The sequence below is a fragment of the Leiobunum rupestre genome, chromosome 10 (genome assembly GCF_980474605.1).
Source record: "Leiobunum rupestre chromosome 10, qqLeiRupe1.1.hap1, whole genome shotgun sequence".
NCBI lineage: Eukaryota > Metazoa > Arthropoda > Arachnida > Opiliones > Sclerosomatidae > Leiobunum > Leiobunum rupestre.
Genome location: NC_143393.1, coordinates 19,957,300 through 19,985,042, shown reverse-complemented (window position 1 = coordinate 19,985,042; position 27,743 = coordinate 19,957,300). Strand labels below are relative to the sequence as shown.

Below are 27,743 nucleotides of genomic sequence, written 5' to 3'. Positions count from 1 at the left end.
AAGGATTTGAAATAAAATACTAAATACTTTTTCTAAAAAGGATTTGAAATAAAATACTAAATACTTTTTCAAAAAAGTATTTTAAATGAAATACTAAATACTTTTTCAAAAAAGTATTTTAAATGAAATACTAAATACTTTTTCAAAAAAGTATTTGAAGTAAGATACTAAATACTTTTTAATAAAATTATTTGAAATACATGACTAAATACTTTTTCATAAAAGTATCCGAAATGTAGTACTAAATACTTTTTCAAAAAAGTATTTGAAAAAAGATACTAAATACTTTTTCAAAAAATTATTTGAAATAATATATTAAATAGTGAATATGTATATAAAATAGTATTTAAAATACAACCCAACACCGGAAGGGGAGAGTAAATGAGCAGGAATGGAACACCTTCGTGGGGAGGGGTATTTAAGTTGACACTTCTAACTCGGGGAATAAGCTTATACTCAAAGCCTTACAAGTTTCGGTTGAGGAGGGTCGTTCATGGTTTTATAATTTGGAGGCGCGATAATGTTACTTCATCCCGTTTTGCCGGTAGGGGTTCGGAAAAGCGTGCTTTGCAGCATCTGTAGGCAGTGCCAGGTTGAGTGGGGGAAGAAACGCGGATTATTTCAAAAACCTGTTTTTTTTTAAACAGGCAGGAATCGAATAAAATCCAGTTTTGGACGAGCTGCGAAGTGCTTCAGACGTCCAGAAAGGAGTACCCTAGTCCACGGTGAAATATTGCCCGAAATCAAGTCGTGTAAAATGCGAGAAAGGTGATTTCACGTGGTTAATTAAAGGAACCTCATAAGATCACTCAAGATCTACACAGCGCCCGACATGGTTTAAAGGTAAGGTATTAAATGTGCGTTTTCCTATTTGCAAAGCAATCTGTGCCATACTGGATAGGCCGCTCAAAGGTTTTGTACACAGAAATCGCTTCCAAAGAAAATTAATGAATTTGAACTGAATGGTTTTTATTAAATACTTAAAGATATGTAAAAAATAATTTCAAATAATGATACAATTGAAATTGAACAAGATGTCATTTTAGTATACGCAATCCCCCGATGTTATAACTATATTTTAACTATTAAATTTAAATTTGAATAAATTTTCAATAATCTTGTACATTAACTTAACAAACCCAAGAGGAATTTTATCGAAAATGAATTTTCCAGTTACGGGTTTTGGAAATAAGGTAGCGAAACACGGAAACGTTCATTTAAATTAATTGTTAGACAAACCGAATTTGTTGAGTTACCTGGTTTTGGAAATAAGGTGGCGACACGTGAACGGTTTTTGGGGTTAGATGGCGCCTGTATCAATTGGTTGAAATATCACAATAGCGCGTATGCGGGTGGGTTGGGTCAGAAATCTCACTTAAAAAACCGAGTTCAGAAATGATCAGTATCAACTAAAGATATAATTTTCAAGCTAGTCGGTCTTAATTAAAAAAATATATAGACCTATGTAACTTTTAAGGCCAAAATCCCCGAAAACCAGTATTCCCAAAATGTATAACGGGCTTTCGATTGACATATCACCGACCGTTCTAGACCTAATTGATGAATACGGTGTCGGCTACACTGTACGTGGCCCCAGTACACATTGTGCGTATAAACGGTTAAAAGGCAACCCAAGTGGCCAAGTATACATTGTAGGGATTCGAAACTGTTTTCTTCTACAAGTCGAAAGTTGGTTTTCCAAGGATAATTTCATACCGCGCGGAAACCTTATTATCCTTGGTATAGCCACCACCAACGAACCCAGGATTTTAGGCTTAGCTTAATTTATTAATTGTGGAGAAAAGAACTGAGTTAGTTTCCGAGAGTTTGACGTTGATATTTTCGATTTAACAAAGTTTTGGAAAAAATCATTGGCCAATTTAAAATTTTCAATTACGGAGGTTGAAACATTAGGCCGTGGATGCGGTATATCTCTGCCGCTAGCCTCACACACTTGGCCCTATTTCCAGTCTCCCTTAACAATTTCCAAATCATTATACCCCGACAGAATATTTATCTTTGTTTTATAACATTTGTATAAAGGATCCGATTTGTTGGTAACCTCGAAAACGTCACATTCGAGGGAATGCATGGATTTTAATATCGCATAAGAACCGCGAGAGGCGCATTTATACAAAATAAATGCGCCAAATATGGTTCTGCTTTTTTTACAGAGGGAAAGGCTATGGCAACATAGAAACTACCACAGGAATAGAAGGCCCTGCCTTTTTACGTGCTTTACTAAGATGACACGGAAAAAAGGTTCTCCCTTCATTTCCGGTTATCTTTGGTCCAATCAAATATAGCTTTGAAAATGACGGCCAATTAGATTCAAGCGGAAATGAACGGAGAACCTTTTGCCCGTACCGAGCCCGTAACACTTTTCATCGACTCTTTCTATTCCACTTGTAGTTTCTATGATGGCAAATAGCGCATGCATAGTCGTTATTTTTATCTATAAGATAATTTACCCCCTGCCTGGCCACTTGCGTTGCCCTTTAAGTCCTTTGCAATGGTCACCCTTTTTTTAATATAGAACTAGGATAAAAACAAATAACACTATATGAATTCCTACACAGTACCGATGAGCCCCAAAAGGTCTTCTGTTGGAATTTAAGGCTGAAATTTTGACTTTTGATATGAAATTTGAAATTACAGAAATTTAATAATTTGATATTTTAATGTTGTTTCCTAAGAAACTATGCGCATATAATTTAATAACTTTCAAGATTTATTTAGAAAAGTAAAGTGGCACTAAATATGTCCATGTTTGCATAATAAGAGAAAAATGTATACATCAGATTAAAGGGTGTTTAAATGGAAAAGATACATATGTTTAGAATGAGCTATATCCTTGGCTTATTTGAAATTAAACTCCCAGCATTAAGATGATAAATTACTGCCCTAGGGCCCCAAGATTCTGGAGGGCCCTATTTTTCAAATTATGAAATGCAAAAGACATTTTAATCACAAAAAATGCTCGAAAGTCCTAAACTTCGTATTTCGTCGCGTTGTTGGTATTTTTAAACTCAGAATAAGCTTCTTCTTCAGTAACCTTTAGTAGGACAAGTGAAACTATTTGAACCGATAGTTGTAGATTAGAGCGACGCTGGACTTCGCACTGGAGGTTACAAACTTGGGTGGAGTTACAAGGGATCACCCATAGCTTTGCCCAGGGGCCTCCAATTAGGTAAAGACGGCCCTGCCCTTCCTACAATTATGTACACCGATTACAGAAATGTGAAAATTACTATAGCCTTGGTAATGCTAATAGTGTAATAAATTACATAATCATATAGTAGAGGTAAAGCTACAGGCTACATTGACTACGGGGAGTGATCAGTCTTTCAAAAAAGCACGCTATGCATTTGAAATGAAAATTATATTTATGGGTATGGGGAAATGAAATAATAGTAATAATAATCAGCTAAACTAATATCTAAGAACCACACAGGCCTAAGTCCACTAGTGTCTTGTGAAATCAATTATTAGTAGGCGGTTTAAATTGCGTAGGAGGGTGGTGGAAAGTCCTTTAAGCCACGCGAACCCACAGTGTTTATATTAGAGAGGTTAAGCAGAGCACTCTAGAAGTTTGAACAACAACGTCGGAAGTCACGTGAACATTTTAGACTTTTTACTTTTCCGGTTTCCCGTTTGTACTTCGGAGTCGAATATTTACCAACTTCAAGACGCCATATTTCTATCGAGCTTATGTGACACGTCGAAATATATTTATATTGTTTAAATTAAAATACTGATAATTATAATTTCCCAACTCAACAAATCGAAACAGAGTTATGACAACTTATAATTTGTCTAGCAACGTAAGGTGTGAATGCTTGTTTGAATTGAAATACGCCTAAGCCTTGTACAATTAAGATGAATTTGCCCCTTGTATAGAGAAGGCCAGGATATCAAATTTTCATATTGGGTGGCAAATTTTTTAAATGTGATCAAGATATGTCCGATAGGTGGCGCTTATTGGATTCGAAGAAAAGGGTCAAGATTTGATTATGGGAAAGCCAAAAATTTTATTTTTACAAGTTTTTCTAACGCAAATTCCAATTTTTAGAGATAAATTTTGTTTAAAAAATTAAAGCAGCTAAAATGAATCATTTAAAATTTGATAATGCACCAATAACCAATGATCTGAAATACATTTAAATATAGAAAATGTTTCAATTTAAAGTTTTAAATAAATAACGGTTTTTGATTAAAGTTTTTTTCCACAAAATTCACAAGTAACGGTTTTGTGAATTTTCCCAGCATTATTTTAGCTGTATTTACATAGCTATCTTACATAGAGCATCTTAAAGCTTTGTTAAATGTAGGAAGTAAATTCAAGTAACAAATGGTTAATAATGAGTAATGTTTTTTTTGTTGAAGAAAATGGACAAAATCAACCACAATGCTTGTTAGGTTGACTAGATATATAGTGACTGGGTTATTTCAGACCCCCATTATCCTGGCAGAAAATCAGTTTTAACAATGGAGAATTCGACTTCAGTTGGTACAGCTTCTCGAGACAATAGTTGCATGTGGTGTTTTCTTCCCCTACTTTAAAAATGTACCCACCTACTACGGCTACAGATACTGTTTGTAGAGAAACTATACAAGCACTACTAATTTGTACTGAATTCATTTGATCTATAATTTTCATAAAATGCGAAGGAATTTTCTTCTTTGAGTCATCTAAAAGTACATTCAAACAAATTCTCAACTCCTTTATGGGATTTGTCTTTCATTACAAAATCGAATTAATTCGTTTCAGTCATATTGCCAAACTTTGAAAGCTTAATACCAATTCAAATCGTTCTTTCGATTGCTGACAAACAAGTTCGAACATCGGATTCCATTTCAACGCTATTGCTTGATAGTTTGTTCAAGGGCGTATTTAAGGGGGGGTTTGGGGGTTCAACCCCCCCCCGAAATGCTGATGACTGGAGGGGGGGTGCCTAATAAAAATCAGTGAAACTTCCGTCAGCACCCCCCCCTTGAAATTTTCCCTCAACCCCCCCCCTGAAATAAAATCCTGGATACGCCCTTGAGTTTTTTCGTTCGGACATAGTGAAATCTAGATTCTATTAAGTATTTAACTAGAAGTATCGTTGATTTTGTGGTAAGTGTCAAAGCGTTGTATGTTTCTTCGCTAAACTTTTCCATCTTGAGAGTTGCTTTGTCTTGAATCACTTTGATCATAGGTAGAAACTCTTCTGAAAGCCATTCGAATCAGTCAGTAAAAGGCATTTTATTCTGTAGAAAATACCATATATTTCAATATTGTTCGGATACACATGTTTTCTTGTGAGGTACCTCACGGATTTAATAACATTGTTCTTCTGTAGATGATACAGGGGTCAAACAATTTCGGAGATATTACAAGTGTAATAAAAACGAGATCCTTTTCAAGAACCTGGCTTGGTAGATTTTTATAGATGTGACTTACGTCAAAAGCCAGGAATCATTTGGGTGTGGTACTGCTGGTTGAAATTCCCCATTTCCCAGATGTTTAAAAGCTGAAACATCAGTTTTAACATTGTCAGAAATCATTCGTACCAACACAAATCCAGCTGTTTCAACCTCCTTGATAACATTTGGAGAAGGTTTGTGCAAATATTTATCATACAATTTCGCCGTAAAGAAATACGTTACTGGTAACCAGTAATTTGTTTATAGGCCTTGGAAGAGTAAACAGATCATATGTGTGGCTAGATGGTCTGACATCCCAATTTGTTCAATTAATGATTAAACTCCAGTTTCACCCCTAACAGGACATACATTTCTTTAGAGTTTTCGGATGAGGCAATTGCAGAGCTTTAAGTTCCCTGAAATATCGATATGCTCTTGGAGATTTTTGATGCCATATTGAACATATTTTAGATGTCGATTCTATATAAGAAATTTTCTACTTTCCAAAAGCATAAAATTGTTCTAAAAGAAAATTAGCTTTTAAACTTCCACTTTCACTATAGCTAGCTGTATTTTAGAAGTCTGAAATGACATTTGTTTTTCATCAAAGCTTTATGTTCTTTTTCTCAGATTGAAGTGTTTTAACTTTTTCCCTAGCTTGATCTAATTGTTTCTTTAGATAATAAATTTTTCGGCTTTGCTTTCGGGTGGTTTCATTCAATTTTGAATTTCGGTTACATATCTTTGCTTTCGGGAATAAGTAGATTAGTCCATTAGGAAAAGGGATAAAAAAGCTAACCCCAAACAAATTTGAAGAAATTTAAAAACTTACAAATAGCTCGTACCGATAGGTCTTCGAGCAAACAAAAAGACGCGAAACTCGGACCAAATAGATCTTCGAGTGAAAAACTAAATTAATTGAATTGCAGTCCATAGGTGGTTCCTTTTAACGTTATCTTTGCTTTAACCTTTTTCGTACCTTGGGTTGAGAATTTGGTTCTTCAATAAAGGTAGATGGATGATAGTATTACCTACATTAACAGATTTATTTGGTCCTTGGATAGTTCTTAGAACTAGAGAAAGATTTGGTTAAAAAATTTCTTCAGTGTCATTCACGAATATTTTTCATAACTTCAGATGTTTTAGGTATTTCGGGCGAATAAAAGTCTTTACTTACTTGGTTTCAAGAAAAAGCCGTTTTCGGTGTAATGTAATTAGAGCTCGGCGTTTGGATCAGAAATAATCACTTTATTTTTTTTTATCCACAAACGAAAATTATCCAAAAAAACCGATTAATTTACATGTTAAATTGCTATATAGCCGTGGATAATATCCATGGATAAACAGTTAATCGTAATTTTTATGGTTAATCAAAACTTTAGCGGTTAATTTATCTGTTTCGCCGAGCTCTAAATGTAATCAATAGATTTAACAACTTGAAGTGTTGAGATACTTAAAGGAACTAAGATGAGGAAATGATGCAAAAAACTCACTAGAATTTCTTTGATTTAGAGATCCCACTGTCACTGATACTCAGTAGGTTGGCAACAGAGGTGGGCAAAAATTGTGAGCGCTATTTTATGAAAATAATCCCGGTACGAGCGAGCACTTCAAAGGCGAAGGTCAGTTGATCTTTTTCAGCGAGAAAGAGAATAGCTCGCTCAGTCGGTGATTGTTCACGGCGCGGTGACTCTCGGTGGCACTGCTCATTTTAAGTGCCACGTCCTCTAGCGGCGGAATAGTTCGTTCACTATAAAGCGCTGACGGTAGGCTGAGCGAGATCGCGCCGAGCAGCGTTGCCAGACGTACGATAATTATCGCACAGTGCGATAATTTAATCAAAATTTTTAGGGCGTACTATAATTTTCATGGCGTCCGATATCGTACCATTATTTCGATAATTCTGCCTCAACGTACTATAATGTACGATAATCTTTAGATTTTTTTAAAAACCTACGAACGATTTATATTTTATTATTAATTTATATAACTTTTCTACTTAAAAATGAATGATATACATTTTCTGTACGCGTAGTCCAGAGTGTGAGTTTATTACTCCTAGCTATTACCGCATTTTTTAAAACATTTTTAAACATATTAAGTTCAGTTAGTAATGATAATAGACATTTTGTTTATTTCCCTGAAATAAAACTCCTGTAGTGCTTTAAAAAATCATCTAAATTCAACGCATTTATGTATGAATTAAAATTTATCTCCAAAAAGAAATGTACGATAATTTTCCAGGAAAATCGATAATTTTTCGGCCTGGATACGATATTTTCAGATTTTCGATCTGGCAACGCTGGCGCCGAGAGAGCCAGTAGTTTATTCACATTAGGATTTCTCATCCCGCTGAGCGACGGGCTAGTCTGTTTCCCGGAATTCGCTCACAGCTTGGTACGAGTATACAACATTTGCGGTACACGAAGAAACAAATATTTGTAATTGGACAACACATACCCATACATAACACTTGTTTTAGTATTGTTCAAACGACGTTATTAACTCTTCGTGTACCCTGAGTTAGCTAAAGCTGTACAATTTTATAAAATTCGATTGAAAACGTACTTGATTGCGTTAGCCGAAGAATTGAAATCGCTCTTAACCGATTTTAAATAGTGTTTCACCTCGAAGTCCGAACGTCGAGTTACTCCCGACGTTGTTTAAAGCATCTAAAATCTAAATGATATGTTAAAAATTAACCTTAATTGCTACTGCCATCGAAGGCTAAATGAACCTTGTATGTGTAAGCTTTTCACTTTGTCAAAAGCTCCATGGGACAGTCAAATGGTCCCAGAATTCATTGTTTTAATGTAGACTTGAAAATTGTCTTGAATATATGTGCCACGCGATATCAAACGTAGTTTTGATTGAAATTCATTAAAATTTTAAAACTGGAAATAAAATCCTAGATGCCCATGAGGTGATAAAATCCCCGCAATTCTTGGGCAATTTCTGATTAACCATTAGGCTGAGTAGGCTTAAGCCTAAAGGCGAATCTATCGAAATCAATTTTATCATAAGTTACATAACAACAATAAGTATGAAACTATTGCTTTAATGCAAATTTTCTAACCGAACCTTTTTTCGGCACTGATACTCTCTTCAAGCTGTGACTTGGACTCGCGACTTACCGTTTTGGATGACTACTTTTTGATAAAAATTTAAGCCTAATATCGGAGAGCACGTTCTGGAGTCGCGAGGGGCTTTGGCTTTGTTTTGAAACCCGCCTGCGAATCACGCGTGATAAAAAAAAAACATGAGTTCGTGGCGCCGAGAAAAGCTTTTTTTAAATTTTATCATTTTAGCCTAATATTCCGCCTATCTATCGGAAAGCAGATATTTCGGCTCTGTGCTGAGAAAACATCTTTGATTACGCAATAACTATGAAAATCAGTTTGGTTGTAAATCTCGTTAATTGTCATACTTATTGTTATTATGTTACTTATGATATCAGTAATGGTCTTAAAATATAAACCATTACATCGCCAATTCTTTTAAAAGATTACCGGAAAATGGTTTAGTTTTAAGTATGTTTACCAAAACTACAAAAATGTTATCTTTTTATAACGATATCTTTTCGTGTCGAATATTTCGCTAAGAACAGTCTAAAACCAAAGCGCTTTAAATATGAAAAAAATCTTGAGCGTTTCGTTGGCCGGTTGAAAATCCCCAGACGGTGAGTCCGACCTTTTTCCGTTGCCAAGCGCCGGAAATAAAGCTGGCTTTAGGCCTAAATGAAAACACAATATCGGTGTTTCAACTCTCTGTACACAAGGAGCAACATCGCGGGCAGGCTCATTCAAGATTCATCTCGTTTTCCATGTTACTTATGATTTTATGCTTAGTTCAACTTAATGTTACTTGCGTCTTCTATATGAAAATAAGTTCTGTAAAAAGAGTTTGGACCAAAATGAAGGCAGTGAGGTTAGAAATATTTGCCTCAATTTAATTTCTGTGGGCTCTGTCCCCGTATGTTTGTCCCTTCGGGGGTTCAAGCCCCAGAGCCCCCACGGCATCACCGCCATCGGTTAGAGGAATTTCAGAGAGGCCGTAATAAAAAGTAATCCGCCACGGTTCTTGGGGTAGTTTCTCTTCCTTAAATGCTGTTTCTTTTTAAACGTATTTCGAAACATTTTGTTTGTCGGTAAAAATGTCGTCGAACAGTTTTTGGGGCCTCATTTGGACGGCATTTTCTAGTTCTCCCTCTCACATCAATCAACCTGTAGTGTGTGGGATCCGCATGAAGATAAGAGTTTGTCTCGACGTGCGGAACCCTTTGGTATTTGAAAAAAAAAAACGGAAACCCTAATGGGGGTCGCAAATCTGTGTAAATAGCTCGGTAAATAGGCTATGACGTCTTTTCACGTTTTTTAATAAACAATTATGCAGCTGGACTCGCGAAAAATGGAATAAAATTTGAGACTAAACTAAGTTTCCACGAAAACCGAAGATAATTTATACCGTAAATAGTATGTGCTCGCCGTCTAACTGCAACAGGTAAATAGTTTGAAAATAAAGCCTTACTAAACAGCACGTTTTACGTGCTACAAATTTAAGCCCTCTGGGTTATTATATTTTTTTCCTAGAAGAACGCCACCGAGCCAGTAATATTTTATACAGTGATTTTCTTCAACTATTAGATCTCGAAAATATGATTTATATTCAAGTTAGTCAATTTCCCTTGGCAGTGCAGTCTTACGTTTGACATCAGCAGGCGGGAAAATGTTGAGGTACATGCTTTGGCGGTTGCAGGTAAGTTCGGCCCATTAAAAACTGCCTAAAGCCTGCTATGAAACTTGTAGTAATTAACTTAAGTAGTAATTTCAAATGCGAACTTAATTAAAAATTCCAAGTGCGAAAGTACGTCCATATATATATATATATATATATATATATATATATATATATATATATATATACATGTTCTTAGCTGCTGTGGCCCCTTCAAATATCTCTGGACGTAAAGAATTTCAACATTACATATTAAACGTTTTGCGATTTAAAAATATCTTAAAAATAAGCAAAATATTGTCAAATAAAAATATAGTGACCAAACGTAGCAACGCTTTCCAATTTTCATTAGTTCTAAATCATTTAGCAGCCTAATGTAATTGACGGCTTTTAAAATTCATTTTGCGCGTGAAAATACCTCTACATGTTATGGTCAAAAAAGCACGCAAAGAAGTAGTGTCGCGCGCTAAAACGTCATTTCAAAATCCATCAATTCTCCAATCAAAAGACCTTAGTAATCATATAAGGTGGTTTCTTTACACATGTTCTCGGACTAAAAGTGTACTCTTTTTACCCTAAATCGTTTGATTCGCCTGTTCCGGGGATGATAATTACTCCACCCCATAATCTATTCACTTGTTCCGTAGTATTAGGGCTACTCTTTTTACTCCTTCTGAAAAGGAGGTGTAAAGGAGAAAATCGAATTTTATCGTCTGCTAGCCAGAATTTATCTGCTAAAAAGGCCACAGGCAGCCATTTTGAAAAAACGTTTTTACACCGAATCAAACTATTCTCCATCGCAGAATCGGAGTAAAATGACGTCATAGCCTTACTCTTATTTCCCTACTCCGAAATTCCGGAACAAGCTAAAAGAAACCACCTATTGTCACCTAATTTAACCTAACCTAACTTAGCCCTAAGACAAATCTTCTATCGGAAACAACGATCTATCGGTTGATTTAATAGCCCACAAAAATAAACAAGATGAGCACGGATTCTGTCCCTTTTTTAAGCAACATATTAGGGGTCTGCTCACCTACTTAAACACCTGTCTCTTTCTCTAAGCCTTGGCGACCTCAATCAGTGTCGCCCTCTTTCTTGGAATTTTTGCCTTGATTGACAGATTTCAAAATTACGTTTTTGCACGCGACTATACTTTTACATTATGAGGTATAGCAGGTTTATTTTCTTGCTTTTGTACCCTAACATGGCGACGTGTTTTCACGCGCAAAATGAATTTTAAAATCCTAAATTATGAGTAAGACATAAATATTATTTATATTAGGAATTTCAATGATTACAACGACAATTTCATCATAGTAGTAGTTTCCAGTTTTTTATATAGTGAGATTGTAGAAGACGCTACCAAGATTTTTAGGGCAAAAACGCCGTAGGGTTAGGATCGACGCAAACAGGTATATTAGCCTATTATGCCTAATGCTTAGTTTCAGTCCACTAGCGGGTGTAAGTTAACAAGCCTAGCGCCGCCGATCCAATGCCACCAACGCCGATAATTTTTTTTATTTTTTTTTCTTCAAAAACCTTTTGGAATTTTTTTTTTCCAAAATTTTCAAAAGGGGGGAGAAATTTTTGCCACTTCACGCCGCCGCCGCCGAAAAAATTCAACGCTGACGAGTGATTTTCACGAAAATGCCGCCACCGACCAAAATCAAATCGGCGCTATGCTCTAGGTGTAACGGTGCGTCATTTGACTCAGATAAAAGTAATGAGCCATAGAATCATTTGTAAAATTCTGGCCGAATTTCGGGTAGCGCCTCTCATTCCATCACGTGACTCGGGGATACCTTCCTGCTTCAAAAAACACGTGATTATTAAATTCCACCCTTAAAATTTAAAACGATTATGTGGCCCTTTAACGGTGATTTTGGGTTTTTGTGCAAATAAAAAAGTTGGTTTTCACTAGGACCAAAGCGTATTAATATTTTTTTAAGCCTAAAGTAGATATTTTTTATGCGTGGACGCAAAAAAAAATTGTTTTATATCTAAGCCTTGGTTTCCATTAGCGCGCGTAACGGCGCGTCTCTCAACTTTGGCACGTACAAACGTTTTGACGCGTGTAAAGAACAATACATTATAACGAGCCCTAGTAGAAACAAAGTGCTTGGTTTCGACTAACAAAAATATTGATTCAAGACTAACGTCGATTTTTTGCGTCGACGGAAAATTTTTGTATTAAGGCTCGTTTTCACTAGAACAGAAACGCGATGACGGCGAGGGCGGACGCAAAAATATTGTATTAGGCCTAACGGGGATTTTTTGCGTCGAAGCTAACCATCGTGGCGTTTTTGGCCTGATGAAAACTAGGCCTTAAGCCTAACGTATATTTTGTGCGTCGATGGAAAAAAATTGTATTAAGCCTAACGGAGATATTGGGTGTCGACGGAAAAGTTTTGTACTTAGCAGCCTAACGTCGATTTTATTGTATTATACTTAAAAGCTTGGTTTCCATAATGCATTTTTATTTACGAGTGTCAAAAGGTTTGTACGTCCGAAAGTTGTGTGCTCGTTAGGGAAAAGGCTTACTAATTAATTAGTCCATGGGCTTACAGAGATTTTTGCGTCAGCGCTAACCGTAGAAGCGTTGTTGCCCGAATAAAAACACCTAACACTCTGAAGTCAAGGTGATTTGGTCCTAGTGAAAATCAGAGCTTTTTCAACTAGTTTTTAGGGTAGCCGACTTGCGTGTGTTTATTGGACTCATTTAATCTAAAGATATAATTTGGAAATTTCAGGGTTGAAAAGCATTAGTAGCTGAAGCTAAAGATGGACAAGGAGAGTCTGGACCTGCTGAGTTTCTACCCGCGTCGTGGTCGGCTGCCATGGTCGCAGCGACTGAGCTACGGCGTGGGTCACGTCCTGAATGACCTGACCGCGTCGCTGTGGTTCAGTTATCTCATCGTGTACCTGCAGTTTGTGCTGGGCTTCGACACGTCTCTGGCGGGCCTCGTCCTAATGGTGGGCCAAGTGGCCGATGCCGTGGCCACCCCGCTCATTGGTTACGAGGGGGATGCCGCGGGGGGAAGTCACCTGTGCTTAAAGTACGGAAGGCGGAAATGCCTACATTTGATTGGTGAGTCGCCCGACCCCCGAGGAACCACCAGCACGCTCTCTTCTTGTTGATGATTCCCCTCTCAACACACTTTCGCACAATCCAAAACGATCAACCGCCACCAGGGGGAACTATTCTCCTTATATACTTTTTTTTAGGCGGGGAATCCCGCGGGGGGGACCTACTAACGGTACGGACGAGAGGGAATAAGCCCCCCAAATGAATGGGTAGTGGGTTGTACCGGAGAGGAGAGCACGCTGGGGTGTTATCAATGGGAGAATATCGACGAGCGAACTCGCCACCCGGGATTACTCGCGCGCCGGTCATTTTATTCGCCCTTTTAGTTCCGCGGACCGCCACCAGATGTCGCTAGCGTGTCCGCGTCGTGGCACTTCCGCGCTGAGGGGGAAGTTCGAACCCGAGTACCACCGGTGCGTTCCGTTCGAAACTCGCGCGCGAGGAGGATGGAGAGATTCGGTCTCCAGTGGCGATGCTGTGACATATTTATGACGGGACGGTCGGTCGAATGCGACGTTCTATTGTACTCGAAAGGAGAACTTATTTCGAGGTACGGGGAATAATTATTGGTCCTTCGGTCGTTAAAACTTACACGTATCGCCTCTCGACGCGTCAACCGATCTAACTCTAATCTAAGTGGACTCCTCGAGCCCGTATCGGTTTAAATTACAAGCGAGGTTTCTTTGGCACGCCTCAAAAGTATCATATCGAATTCAGGACCACCGTGTAAATGTGTAGAATTACAATCTTTCTATCACCATACGCGTATAAATATCATAAGTTTAACTATTAGTACCTAATGCTTATTTAAAGAGAGTATATCGTTAAATATACACTTAAAGGGTCTATAAGTCGCGTCAAAAGTAGCGTAAGACCCAAAAGTGTGTCAGAACGGTATAGTAGTTAATGAGAGTTTGTCGCAAAGTAAAACAGGGAAACGAAGGGGGGGTCGGAAAATACGTCATCAAACTCGAGGTACTAAAGCGCCGCCGAGTGAGGCGTTTTATAACGTATGTCTACGGGCGAGTAAATCACGCCAGACTATAGACTAAATATAATGTTGCTATTACTATTCCAACTAGTAGGTTATGTAGTATATAGTGTGACTAGGTCTCACTAGAAATTTTAATAAGCGCGAAGGTACAGCTGACACACTTTTGGGTCTTACGCTACTTTTGGTCACGTTGATATCTAATTAAAACTGTCCACCTGATTATAAAGTTCCCCCATACGCCGCAAACGAACTTAGATAGCTAAATTTTGCTAGGCTTATTCATATTTATAAACTTTTACAATGTAAACTAAAACTTGTAAATAGTAAGTAATATACTATAGAGACAGATACTTCATAGTTTAAAATAAACTTTTATTAAAAAAGAATATTGGGGAAACTTTTCGAGAGTGTTGGAAAAAGAAAAAAATTGGTTCAGACGGAACTTCGAAGAAAGCATTTTTATTACTGACAGAGGGGGTATGAACCTAAACGGGGGAAAGGTGAAAGTGAGTAATTGGGGCAGTTTTAAAAGGTTTTTAGGCCATAAAAATGGAAGAGCGCGTTCAACAAAAATAACTGTACGCTGATTTTGCTATCTGTTTGTTGTATTTGGATTTTTCGCCATAGAAATCTAAGGGCTGAAAAGGAGCGACTGAGCTCGAAAAGCTTCCCCAATATTCTTTTTTAATAAAAGTTTATTTTAAACCATGAAGTATCTGTCTCTATAGTATATTATTTACTATTTACTAGTTTAAATTAACCATGGTTAAGTTTTGCGTTTATGATTAAACTAAAACTTATAATGATAAATTATATTGAATATAAGTATAAAAGTTATAAATATGATCAACGTAATCTGGTTGTTATTCTGTCAACAAAAACTGATAAACTAGCTTGTCCTCGGCATCTGGAATACAGTGTTTAGTCTATGTAGACAAAGTTATTGAAATTATCCTCCAAGGAGAATTAAACAACTTCACAAAGTATTTTATTCTAAACCGTGTATAGGAACGTTGGCTGTGATCGCGAGTTTCCCGTTTATCTTTTCCGGGTGTCCGGGATGTCCGGGTCATCCTTCCAACACTGCCATGTTCGTCCTCTTAATCCCGCTTGTGTGCGTATTCCAATTCGGGTGGGCAGCCACCCAAGTGTCCCACCTGGCGCTCATCCCCGACCTGACCGAAGACCAAGACGAAAGAGATTTCCTAAACATCATCAGGTGAGATTAAATTGAAAAAGGAAATCGATATATTTAATCTTTCCCATAATTTAACACCAGATACGCCTTTGACGTCATCGCCGACGTCATGGTTTACGTAGTCGCTTGGGTGGTTTTCGATTACACCACAACGGGCCCGGAGGACACCGGGAAAATAGGCCACGAAGATGCTGGGAAATTCCTGGTTTGTGTCCCTAATACCAGAAGTATATAATTATATCTAATAAGAGAAGTGTCCATCTAGTTTCTTTCGAAGGCTTTAGAAAGTTTTCAATCAGCGGTAATTTTTCTCAAGGTAGAGAAATGTGTATTTTGTACAAGTTACAATAAATGTTCCCAGTTCCCCGCTGCTTGGTTTTGCGCTTGTTGCAGCCTACTTCCAGGGGCTAGTTGGCCACACTTTGAAGCTCTCTGGCGCTCTTTTAACTCATCGTAGGAAAATGGGGGGAAAAACACAGACATACTTCTCAACTCCTTAAAATGTTTGCCTAACCCCGTGATACACCCTGTATATTGTTAAAGTTAGTCCTAACGTGATAGGAATTTCGCGCGTTTTCAAAATTCGTTTCACTAACTTCCCATCTGTAAAGTTAATGACATAATTGAACAAGGTTTCACGAAATAAATTACTTTTATGGCATACTTATGAGTGTTTATAAGTAACATATGCTACAACGAACAGATGGATACCTTTCTCAAAAGAGAGATATTGGGTACGTTCAGCAGCGCTCATCGGACATCGGTTTCCTACTGTACGCTTTTTCGCGTTTCCGGTTTTGACGTCACGATAGTCATCGGTTATACACCGAAGTCATCGGCTGGAAGAGTCGGTTTTTACGATGACTGACGTCATTACACTGTTAAAAATAAAGGTTTATAAAACGACCAAAATTGGACTTTTAATTTATTTCAAACCATTTGGTTACTTAAAACGGTCTAATCAATTATTTTAGACCCATTTTACTCTTTCATGTTTAATACAATACCTTTTGGGGTATTGAAAAGCAACGAGCCCTAAGAATAAACCTTTTCCAGTCCTGGTGGTAAAGGTATAAAATGTTATGTTCTAACATTTAGTCCTTTTGAATACCCATTTAATTCCCTTAAACGAAGAAAAAAATGATATGGACCAATTTCGAGACTAGTATTTGAATACTACGTTATTTATTTTTTAATATTTTCTTTAAAATAACATAATGCGAAGAAATTCCTATCACCAGGAATATTTAACGAAGGTTAAGTCTTTAAAAATTTGATAACAGATATAAATATAGGGGATATTGATTATGGCTCAAACTATTAGTACCCAAATATCGGCACTAAAAAATTTTTGCTAGGTGTATATCAAAAACTGAAAGTATTAAATGATACTTTACGTGATCAACTCCCTTCGTTCAACGACTATTTCCCCCGAGCGGAAACCAGCTTAATCTGGCCATGTTAATGGTTAATCTTTTGAGTCGAATTGAATAATAATAAAAAAGTATTAAATAAGGGCCTATAAAGGACTGAAAATAAAGTGAAAAAGGATTAACTTCTTACTGCTTATGAAGTGAAATGGATACAAGAGTGTAAAATAAGTACTTAAACACTCCACAAAAGGACTGAATTTGGGGAGCAGAAGGTTTAAATAAGTTTAATGATAAAACCCTGAATGGTCTTAAATATTGGAAAATGTTTTAAGCACTTTAGAGGTCTAAAATAAGACCTTTATTTTTAACAGTGTACTGACGTAAAACTTCTATAAAAGCTACGGCATTTTAAAAAACACCGATGACAGAATAAAAGCGTTCAGAAACTTACGACTTCATTATGACGAAAAAACTCATTGTTGGAAAATATCAAATCCGTCGGGTTTTTTTCCGTTGACTGCTGCTGAACGTACCCATTATATAATCCGGCTTACACCTATTTTCGTACAATCAAAGAAACGAATATCCCCGTTTAGCTGATCGTCATAATAGTGACGGCGATCGGGTCGGTGTTTTCGTTCATCTTCCAAGTCGGGGTGAAAGAACGACCACGGCCCGCAGTCGGCTGGGAGGAGCCCGTCTCGACGTCCACCAGCGGCACGGCCACCCCCGTCAAGGCGCCCCCCATGATTTGGAGCGACTGGATGAAAGAGCCCAATTTCTACCAAGTAAGACATTAAACATAAGCAAAAATGCATACCACTGCTCAGGGTCTAAAATAGTGGGCAGTTTTGGGCAATAAACCATTTTATATAATTCTACTTATTTGGTTAGCTCGTTGGTTAGTTTCTTTTGTGTATATAGAGACAGAAGGTTTGGCCCGATTTTTCACGAACCAGGGAGGCTCTGAAAAGGATTCTCTGGCAAGCCTGCCAACCTAATTGTCTATTTAAATAGTGGATTTTTGATGAAAATTCTACTCATTTAACGGTTATAGTTTTATACAAACCATTATAAATAGTTAATTAACTATATCTCATTGATTTTGTAAATAGTTCAGTTATGGACTTACTATATTTTTAAATATACTATCTTCACGTAGATATATTTTGAAAATCAAATTAATTGGTGACGCTTCAGAAAATACGAATAAAATAGGAATGAGCATTAGTAGAATTTTTTAAACCAAAGGATTAATAAGTTTTGAAGTCCTACTGAAGTAGCGCTATGTTGTCTTAGTGAAAGAGTTTGGCCTGTTTACCTAGGATTTTATAGAAAGGTCTATTCTAAAACTCGGATTTGGGCAGTGCTATTTATCGTGAATTTATCGCAAAAAAGTATGAAAAATGTAAAATAGCCGATTTTCTCATGGGAGATGTCGACGGGTCTCTCCGGTACACCCCGACGAACGCCAGGGACGTAGGAACTTTCTAGAACTTGGAGGGGGGCAGGGGCAAAGAGAAACGAAAAGGGGTCTGGAGAATGGTTTTGAATTTTTAATGGAGTGTAGCTTCTCCGAATGCATGTGAACCTTTTACCACTATGTAAATTGGCGGGGAAAGACTGTAATTTAAACACAGTTGAAGTTCTATAAGCTTTATATGCTTTTAAAATGATAATTTGAGCCTTTTGATGATTGCAACTGACCAAAAGGTGGGAGGGGGCAATAACATTAGTTGCCCCTCCCTGCAAAATTCTAGGGAGGGGCATTGCCCCTCTGCCCCTCTCTCGGTTCCTACGCCCCTGACAAACGCAGCTAATTTTACAGCCATTTTTTATCTCATCATTTTGTTAAAATATTCGTCATTGAAATTATGTTTTGGGGTTTAGTTTGTGCCGTTCTAAAGAATCCTTATTTTAGCCCCTGCCGCTGCTGACATAAGTAACGTAATAGTCGTAAGTTTGACACGGAACTATAATAATTAACACAAAATTTTCAAAAGAGGGGAGAAACTTTTGCCCCTTCGCGCTGCAATCGAAAATATGTACTTACAGAAACGAAACTAAAGTTTATAACAGGCAATTTCTAAAACTCATAATAGACACTTTCACAAAGACAACATAGCTCTATTTCTGTAGGACTTGCAAACTTATATATTCTTTGATAAAATACGCGAAAAAGTATATATTCTTTGGCTTTTAAAATTCAGCTTATGCTCATTCCTATTTGATTTGCATTTTCTGAAGCATCACCCGTCAAGTCCATTTTCAAAATATAGCTAAGATAGACTACGTGAAGATAGTATATTTCAAAATATAGTAAGTCCATACCTAAACTATTTTCAAAATCAATGCGATAAAGTTAATTAACTATTTATAATGGTTTGTATAAAACTATAACTGTTAAATAAGTAGGATTTTGATAAAAAAAATTCACTAATTATCCAGACAAGAAAATTAAGGGAAAAAATAACACTTTCATTGTTAGCATGAATAAAGGTTTAATTAAAAATATAAACTAGATTTGCAGGTTTGCCAGAGGTTCCTGTTTTGAGCCTCCCTGGTTCATGAAAAATCTGGCCAAACTTTCTGCCTCTATTTACACAAAAGTAAATAACCACATAAGTATACCTATGTGGCAAAATTACGTTGGGAGAATAGAACTTGTCTTACTTATTATTATTAGGTTACTTATGGTTCTAAGAATATGGATCGATCGCTTTATCCTTTGGTACTCTGAAGCCCAAATTCGTATGTTCAAAAACATGGACCAAGAATCTAAGGGAACTCACTGTCCCCGTGGCACGGTAGGCGTGGCCTAAATCGGAGGGCTTACTGAGGTACACCAGCCGCTTTGAAGCGCCTCAAGAATTGTGTTCAATTATCACTACGAGAATCTTAATCGGGGCTTAGGCGACAGTACGTGCGAGAAAGTTAGTTTAGGCATAGTTCATTAATTTTTTTAGTTTTAGAAATGAAATGGATTATAGTGAATTTGATTTAAAAACCTCATCCATATACGCGGCTTACTGGTTATTTTTACTTAACAAGATGGTTAATTACCATTACTTAAACTTTTAAAGATGCAATTTCAAAAATAAAATGTCTAAAACTTACAAAGCCTAATCATTTAACCGACAACAACGGCGCCATATTTTCAAAATTGAACGTGAACGATCCAGCTTCCTTAGGAAAATACGCCGGAAATTGACTTCTGAGACGCCAAGTTTGTCCACATTGAACTAAAGTTATCCGTGATTTTCCTATTCCCAGTATTCACGCGTGCTTTTTAAAGACAGTGATTCTTAGTTTCTTAGATTCTTGGTCCGTGCTGAAAGCAGGCAAACTTTCATTGTGGATTTTAGTATTTGTGGGCTCATATTCTTAAGCAACTGAATTAGTTCTTGATAAAAGTGAAGCGAATTATTTTCTTCCGTAACTATTTATTTTTGGAAACAGATTGCCTTCATTTACACAACAACGCGGCTCTTTCACAATTTCGTGTCCGTGTTCATCCCTCTGTACCTCTCAGAATCTCTTGGCGCACATCAGGTTTGTATAACACAGTACATCTTTTGTCCATTAGTGCACCAATTGACCATTGCTATGTTTAGTGCTTCGGCCTTATTTAGACGATAACATGTAGTGGTATTTTCTAGTGCAAAATTAAATTTAAAGGCGGTCAATTTGGTCTATTTAAGGCTACAGCCAATGAGTAATATTAGAAGTATATAACATATCTTTTACGAGAGAAGGATACATGACACTATACCGCTAATATTATTATGTACCTTTGATTTTTCTTCACAATTTGTAAAGAAATCAAAATTATTAAGGGCGAAGAATACAGTAAAAGCCTCTTTTTCGTTCAAGCTGAACGTTTCTGTGTGAACAATTACATAATTGAATTATATTTTTCTTATTAGGCTGAACCTTCCTCTAGTGCTTAAAATAATTTTGATAATTCTAATATTAATAGTTAACGAGATATAAGGTCCTAACTAAAGGGTAGTTTGGGTGCTTGCCCAACTTGTTTAGCTCCGGGGGTCCGAATTAAAACGTAATAACTTAATTACTTTTAAATTTAAAATTTTAAAAATTATTTTAAGCACTGAACAAGAGGCTGTTCTTTACTGAAATATTAATTTTATAAGTTAAAATACAAAATTAAAAGAGTTCAGCTTGAAATAGCGCGAAAGTAGAAAATGGCCACTGTAGTCTACCCCCTTTAGGGAGCGTAACACATCATATAATCATTCTAAATCTATGACAAAAGCCAAAGGCAGGTGCTACATTTTGATCCGTGCGTTGAGTGCGTGTGTCATTTTGATGCCGTGGAAACTTCTGTCGTATGCTATGTTTTATGAACTTCTGATTATATTTAATTTTCCTGAAGGATTTGATAGCCAAAATTCCTCTGGTCATGAACTTGAGCGGATTCGCTTCGTCACTATTTTTAAAATTAACGATTGGAAAGTTCGGGAAGAAGGTATGAAATCCATGTCCTATTCACATTGGCCAACATTTATGCTCAACTTTGGTGATCAGATTAATATTTTAATTAATTTGATGAGAAATGATGTTTATTCAAATTATTAGATTTAAATATTTGAAGCTAAGCCATTCTTCGAATATTGGCCAAAAGCGTTTGCGTGTCCAACACGTTGTCGAAATCATTTGTCCATTCTCACAATCTTTTCCAAAAATGTTGGCTTGCGTGAATCGGTTTAACTAGGGCTTGCTATATCTTGACCGTTGTCAGGTGTCTTACGCGCTGGGTGCTTTGATCGGAGTGGCCGGTTGCTGTTGGATCGGGATAGACTCCGGCTATCCCTTCTGCTCCAAGGGCATCTACGGCGTTGCCGTCCTCTTGGGCACTGGTTCATCCGCCATGGTCGTCTGCTCGCTCTCCTTCGTTCCTGATTTAATTAGCAGCAATGTGGTAACTTATTTCAACTTATTACTTGTTGTGGTCAGCGCTTATCTTATAAAATTACTTGTTGTGGTCAGTGCTTATGTTGTAAAATTACTTGTTGTGGTCAGTGCTTATTTTGTAAAATTACTTGTTGGGGTCAGTGCTTATCTTATAAAATTACTTGTTGTGGTCAGTGCTTATCTTATAAAATTACTTGTTGGGGTCAGTGCTTATCTTATAAAATTACTTGTTGGGGTCAGTGCTTATCTTATAAAATTACTTGTTGGGTTCAGTGCTTATCTTATAAAATTACTTGTTGTGGTCAGTGCTTATCTTATAAAATTACTTGTTGGGGTCAGTGCTTATCTTATAAAATTACTTGTTGGGGTCAGTGCTTATCTTATAAAATTAGTTGTTGTGGTCAGTGCTTATCTTATAAAATTACTTGTTGGGGTCAGTGCTTATCTTGTAAAATTTCGCAGGAAAGCGGAGCTTACGTATACGGCGCCATGAGTTTTTTCGACAAAATGGCCAATGGAGTTGGAGTTTTGCTAGTCCAATATTTACATGGGTAAGTTGTCAACGTTTAAAAAGGGTATAACCTTTAGATTTCTGCCGCCGATATTGCCGAGTTGTTTCTCCTGGAGGTAGTCCCTAAAATGGTTGAGGTCTTTCGTAAAGAACGTGTTGGAAGTTATACTCCTTTTAACCCAATTGTCCATTGACTAAAATTCTGCGACGGCCAGCGTTTACGCGGAAAATATTGTATTAGCCTGGGTTTCCACTAGGGCGCGTAACGGCGCGTCGCTTAACTTTGCGAGGGGCTAACCACTTCCCGTAATCGGTGTACACCCTAACTGTAATGATTGCGTAATCTTCTGTAATCTTTTGTACTCCTTCGTAATCCCGTAATCATTTGTAATCTTCGTACTCATCTGTAATCACCCGTAATCATTATGAAATCACGAGTACTCATCTGTAATCACGTGTCATCATTTGTAATAGCGCGTATTCATTGGAATTCTTCCGTACTCAATTACTCACCTGTAACTATTTTAAAGTTTTGGGTTGCCTGTGTACTCATCGTAATCATTCTGTACTCATCGTAATCATTCTATACTCATCGTAATCATTCTGTACTCATCGTAATCATTCTGTACTCATCGTAATCATTCTGTACTCATCGTAATCATTCTGTACTCATCGTAATCATTCTGTACTCATCGTAATCATTCTGTACTCATCGTAATCATTCTGTACTCATCGTAATCATTCTGTACTCATCGTAATCATTCTGTACTCATCGTAATCATTCTGTACTCAACGTAATCATTCTGTACTCATTGCGTAATCATTCTGTACTCAACGTAATCATTCTGTACTCATTGCGTAATCATATGTACTCATCTGTACTCATTAATGATTACGTAATCGGTGTACAGGCAAATTCTTACTGGTTAGCCCCTCGCAACTTTGGGACGTACAAACGTTTTGACGCGCGTAAAGAAAAATACATTATGACGCTCGCTAGTGGAAACCAAGCATTGGGCCTAACGGAGATTTTTTTGCGTCGACGCTGATCGTCGTGACTTTAGTGAAAACCAGTAGACCGAATCACTTTTATCTTCTGTTAAACCTGTTGACAGAAATGCGAAATTAGGTATGCTCCCTTTAAAAACATGACCAGAATTTTAAAAGCCATCCAAGACGCGGATGTGTTAACCGCATCACGTCTCAAAAATTATCGACTTCAATTAAAAATGCGTAATGTATAAATTACATCGCGTAGGAATATTTAATAAATTAACAAACCATATTTTATCGTTGAAATAGTATTAGAAAATCAATATATGACAGTTTTCACAACGCACTACTTTTTCTTCCCAAACGTGTTTTAAAATATCAACAGGAGCAAGTGTAGGTACATAAAATACGCGAATAAGTAGAATAGTCCATAATGAAAAAAGATAAAAAACTAAACCCTATTTAAACAAATTTGAAGAAATTTAAAAACTTACAAATAGCTCGTACCAATAGGTCTTCGAGCAAATATAAAGACGCGAAACTCGGACTAAATAGATCAACGAGTGAAAAACTAAATAAAGTTAAATAAAAATAGCCAGAAATTCCAACGGTAGACCGGTTTAGTCCTATTTGGGACTCATCAGAGTAGGTACATGTTTCGAGCGAATAACATAAGCAATATAGATAGATGAATACTTATATATATAGCTTATAAACTTGTGGTAATACCGTGAATGTATTTATTTTTACTTAGATATCAATTGTTGAGACAATTTTTAGCGTTTTAACATAAGCAATATAGGTAGATGAATACTTATACGAGATATGTGATGTACTTTTGACTTGACTGACTGAATAATATATTTATTACAGCGTTTACTGCGGTGTAGATTGCCACATTTTCTACCGAGGAGTGCTGGCATACGGTACGGGTGGGATCGCCATTATATCAGCGCTATTCGTGCTGACAGTGCAGACCGAAACTCTGGCCCACCGAGCAAAAGACGCCAATGGTAAGTGTTACGCGTACCTTTAAAAACTGGTTTTTGTCCCGACACATTCTTGGTACGTGAGAAAGATACGCTTTTTTGTACCGTCCTTGCGAATATTTATTTCACGATAAAAAACTGTAATTGAAGCTTTTATAATGACATTTAGAAAGATAACGATAGTTTTCACCCTTAATCTCAGCCAAGATATCCTATTTATTCTTTTCGTGATCGGGGTGCTAATCATTTCACTCGATGAACAAGTATTAATGAGGTCAAATTATATTCAATTTGTGTAAGATTTTTCGTAGTGGTAATTTATTTGTCAAAGGGGCGCGTGATTATTTTCCAAAGGGGTGCGCGATTATTGGTCAAAGGGGCGCGTTACTATGCGGTTTTTTTTTATACTGAACCTTAAGCCGCCCACCTAGCCTAAAGGAGATTATAAAAGGATTATCTGGCCATGGGCAAACTACTACGGGACTCGCAATTGCATATTAAGCTCCCATAGAGTATTTATCTTCGATCTGTCGCGCTATTCGACTGGAGCGCTACCGTGCGTAATTCGTGAGAGTTAAAAATCTGGTACAAAATGGCGAGTATCTCCCTTGCCTGATTTACGAGTTTATAAATAATTTTTTAGCTATGGCCCCGAAAAAATGTGATTTGAAGAATAATGCCCATTTTCATGGAAAATGTAGCTTTACCAGTAATTAATGAAGTTAATATTACGTCTTGAGCTGTACTCTTTCTATTGAATATCCATTCGATATTATGCAAGCTTTTTAGAAGATTCATTACGAGGGCTATTTTGCGCTTCCTCTAGTTTTTTAACCGTTTCGCAAAGATTAGATTGAAATATATTCTCAAGAATATCTGATATTCAAACATTCTTATGATATTAAAATATATTAGTATAACTTAACATGAAAATTGGGCTTTAATTTTACCTTTCAACAATCTAATCTCCAACTCCATATACGCTGCCATCTTGTCCCAATTTTTAACTTCAAAGAACTTCACTAGATGGCGCTGCCCGTCACGTAAAATTTCAACGCGACATTTGGAAGACGAAGTTTTATAGGCTTACATTACGAGTCCTGTAGTAGTTTGCCCATGATCTGGCAAACCTGCCAACCTAGTTGTCTGGATAAATAGTGGATTTTTGATCAAAATCCTACTCATTTAACGGTTATAGTTTTATACAAACCATTCTAAATAGTTAATGAACTATATCTTTAGGATTTTGTAAATAGTTCCGTTATGGACTTACTATATTTTGAAATATACTATCTTCACGGAGGCTACCTTAGTTTCTTTTTTTAAAATCGACTTGACGGGTGATGCTTCAGAAAATTCCAATCAAATAGGAATGAACATAAGCAAAATATTTTAAACCAAGGAGTAAATAATTTTGCAAGTCCCACAGAAGTAACGCTAAGTTGTCTGTGAAAGTGTTATGCCTGTGTAGCTAGGAATTTATAGGAAGGTCTATTACCATTATTAGAACAGGTTAAACGAATAAAAAAAAACATTATGATGGTATAACATTGACCAAAAACAAAACCATTTTAAAAATGTCTGAGAGCCGTAGCCACTCTCATAAATGACTAAATACTCATATGATCGGTCCGTGTTGGAGGTCCTTAATTACTAACGTCCTTAAGCTCACATCTTTGTATCACTTGATACGCGCGCATGCGAACTTGGTTATCCTCACACAAGTAACAGTGTTGCCACACGTCAGGGAAAAGTCAGGGAATTCAAAAATGGGCCTAAAAAGTCAGGGAATTTTAAGAATTTGTAAAACTTCAGGGAAAAGTCAGGGAATTCAATTTTATCTTGACACTTTTTGAAGATAATTGACAAATTCTATGATTATCATTTATTTCTTTAAAGTTTGGGTAATTTTATCACCATGGTAATAACCTTTTTACTGAAATAGAAGTCCATTTAAATTTATTATCTCTTGATAAACGTAAAATATAACGTAAAAATTTGGCCTTTAAAAGTCAGTGAAAATTTCTTAAAGTGGTCAGGGAATGGTCAGGGAATAGTCAGGGAATTTGAATCGGAAAATTTTAGGGCAGCCCTGAGTAAGGTGAGACCCAACTGAGATCTGTCCGTGAGCACGTGTTTCGTGATGTTGATCATTTTTCACAGTTTCCAAAACCATTGGCTGGACGCCTCCAATCACGACCATAGCCTCCTGACGCTCATTTTAATAACTTATTTATCACCGCCCGCGAAACGCAAAGTGTCCGCCGTAGCACCACTCATAAATCTTTGGTTAAAATAATGTCAAACCTGGCGCCATCAACTGGCACCAAGACGCCAGGCATACATCACGCCATAAATTTAACATTTCTAGAAATATTTTACAATAGAGAATTTCTCCGAACTTGTGGTAATTGGAAAAACTGAATTCGGACTAGTTGACAGGAAACCGGAGGAGAGGGGGAAAAGGGGGTTTCAAAGAGAGAGAGAGATAAAAAATAACGCAGGGGGAACAAGACTACCTGTGGTCACAAGGTCACCTTTGACACCCCCTCCCGAGGAAGATAACGGCTAGTAATAGTTGCACACGGGGCCCTTACCAAGAGTAACAAGGTCGAATTCTTGTTAACGTGGGATGAAGATATCGTTGAGGGGTGAAACCAAAACGTAATGAGGCTTCAATTACATTACTAATAAAATTGGTCGCTACATTTATTTGCCAAAGGGGCACGTGATTCTTCGACAAATAAGCGCGTTATTATATCCCCAATGGGCCCGTTATTATTTGCCAAAGGGGCGCGTGATTTTTCCCCTTGGGGCTCATTATTATTTGCCAAATGGGCGCGGGTTTTTATCCAAGGGGGCGCGTGATTATTTGCCATAGGGGCGCGTGGTTATTTTCCAAAGTGGCGCATTATTATTTGCGAAAGAGGCGTATTATTATTTGCTAAATTGGCGCGTGATTATTTACCAAAGAGGCGCGTAATTATTTGCCAAACGGGCGAGTGATTTTTTTGCCAAAGGGGCGCGTGAATACGAAAAAGTTTGAATTAGCATATTATAAGAATTATCTATTTTTTTTAATGTAGTGCGTCGAGTGAAACGCTACGTACGTAGCGTGGAAGACACGGCCGAATTCGACAAAAGAGTTTTAATCCAACAAGGCATCGCCAGAGCCAGCTACGAGGACTCGTCTTCGAACAGCGAAACAAAGCCGCTTTTGCATTAAGTTCAATCATAAGTAACGTAATAACGCGAGTGTGACATTGAACGATTTATGTTGTTGATAGTCCGTCACGTTTCAAACAGGAATTTCGTCACTTCCTTTTTCCAGGTTACTTTGACCATGGACAGTAAATTAAGAGGACAGGTTTTCGATAGCCTTCCACAGTGCATTTTATTTCTCCCCGCGTATCAATCAGCTCGAGAGACTCCGAGGGAGTCTTGCAAGGTCGTTTGTACCACGTGATCTTAAAATTTCAAAATGGCAATCTAATGCGGTTGATATTGTTACGTAATTTT

At 37.1% G+C, this 27,743-nt stretch overlaps 1 protein-coding gene across 1 annotated transcript; it reads left to right on the top strand.

The window, feature by feature from the left end:
- The first annotated feature begins 727 nt into the window (after window positions 1-727).
- LOC149924972 (major facilitator superfamily domain-containing protein 12-like) lies at window positions 728-27,743 on the top strand. The gene is made up of 11 exons (XM_090160749.1): window positions 728-843; window positions 12,897-13,234; window positions 15,234-15,444; window positions 15,505-15,628; window positions 17,393-17,584; window positions 20,256-20,348; window positions 21,193-21,285; window positions 21,559-21,738; window positions 22,194-22,282; window positions 24,109-24,248; window positions 27,311-27,743. Exons 2-11 carry the CDS (start codon window positions 12,928-12,930, stop codon window positions 27,448-27,450), a joined length of 1,569 nt encoding a protein of 522 aa, XP_090016875.1. The 5' UTR covers window positions 728-843; window positions 12,897-12,927; the 3' UTR covers window positions 27,451-27,743.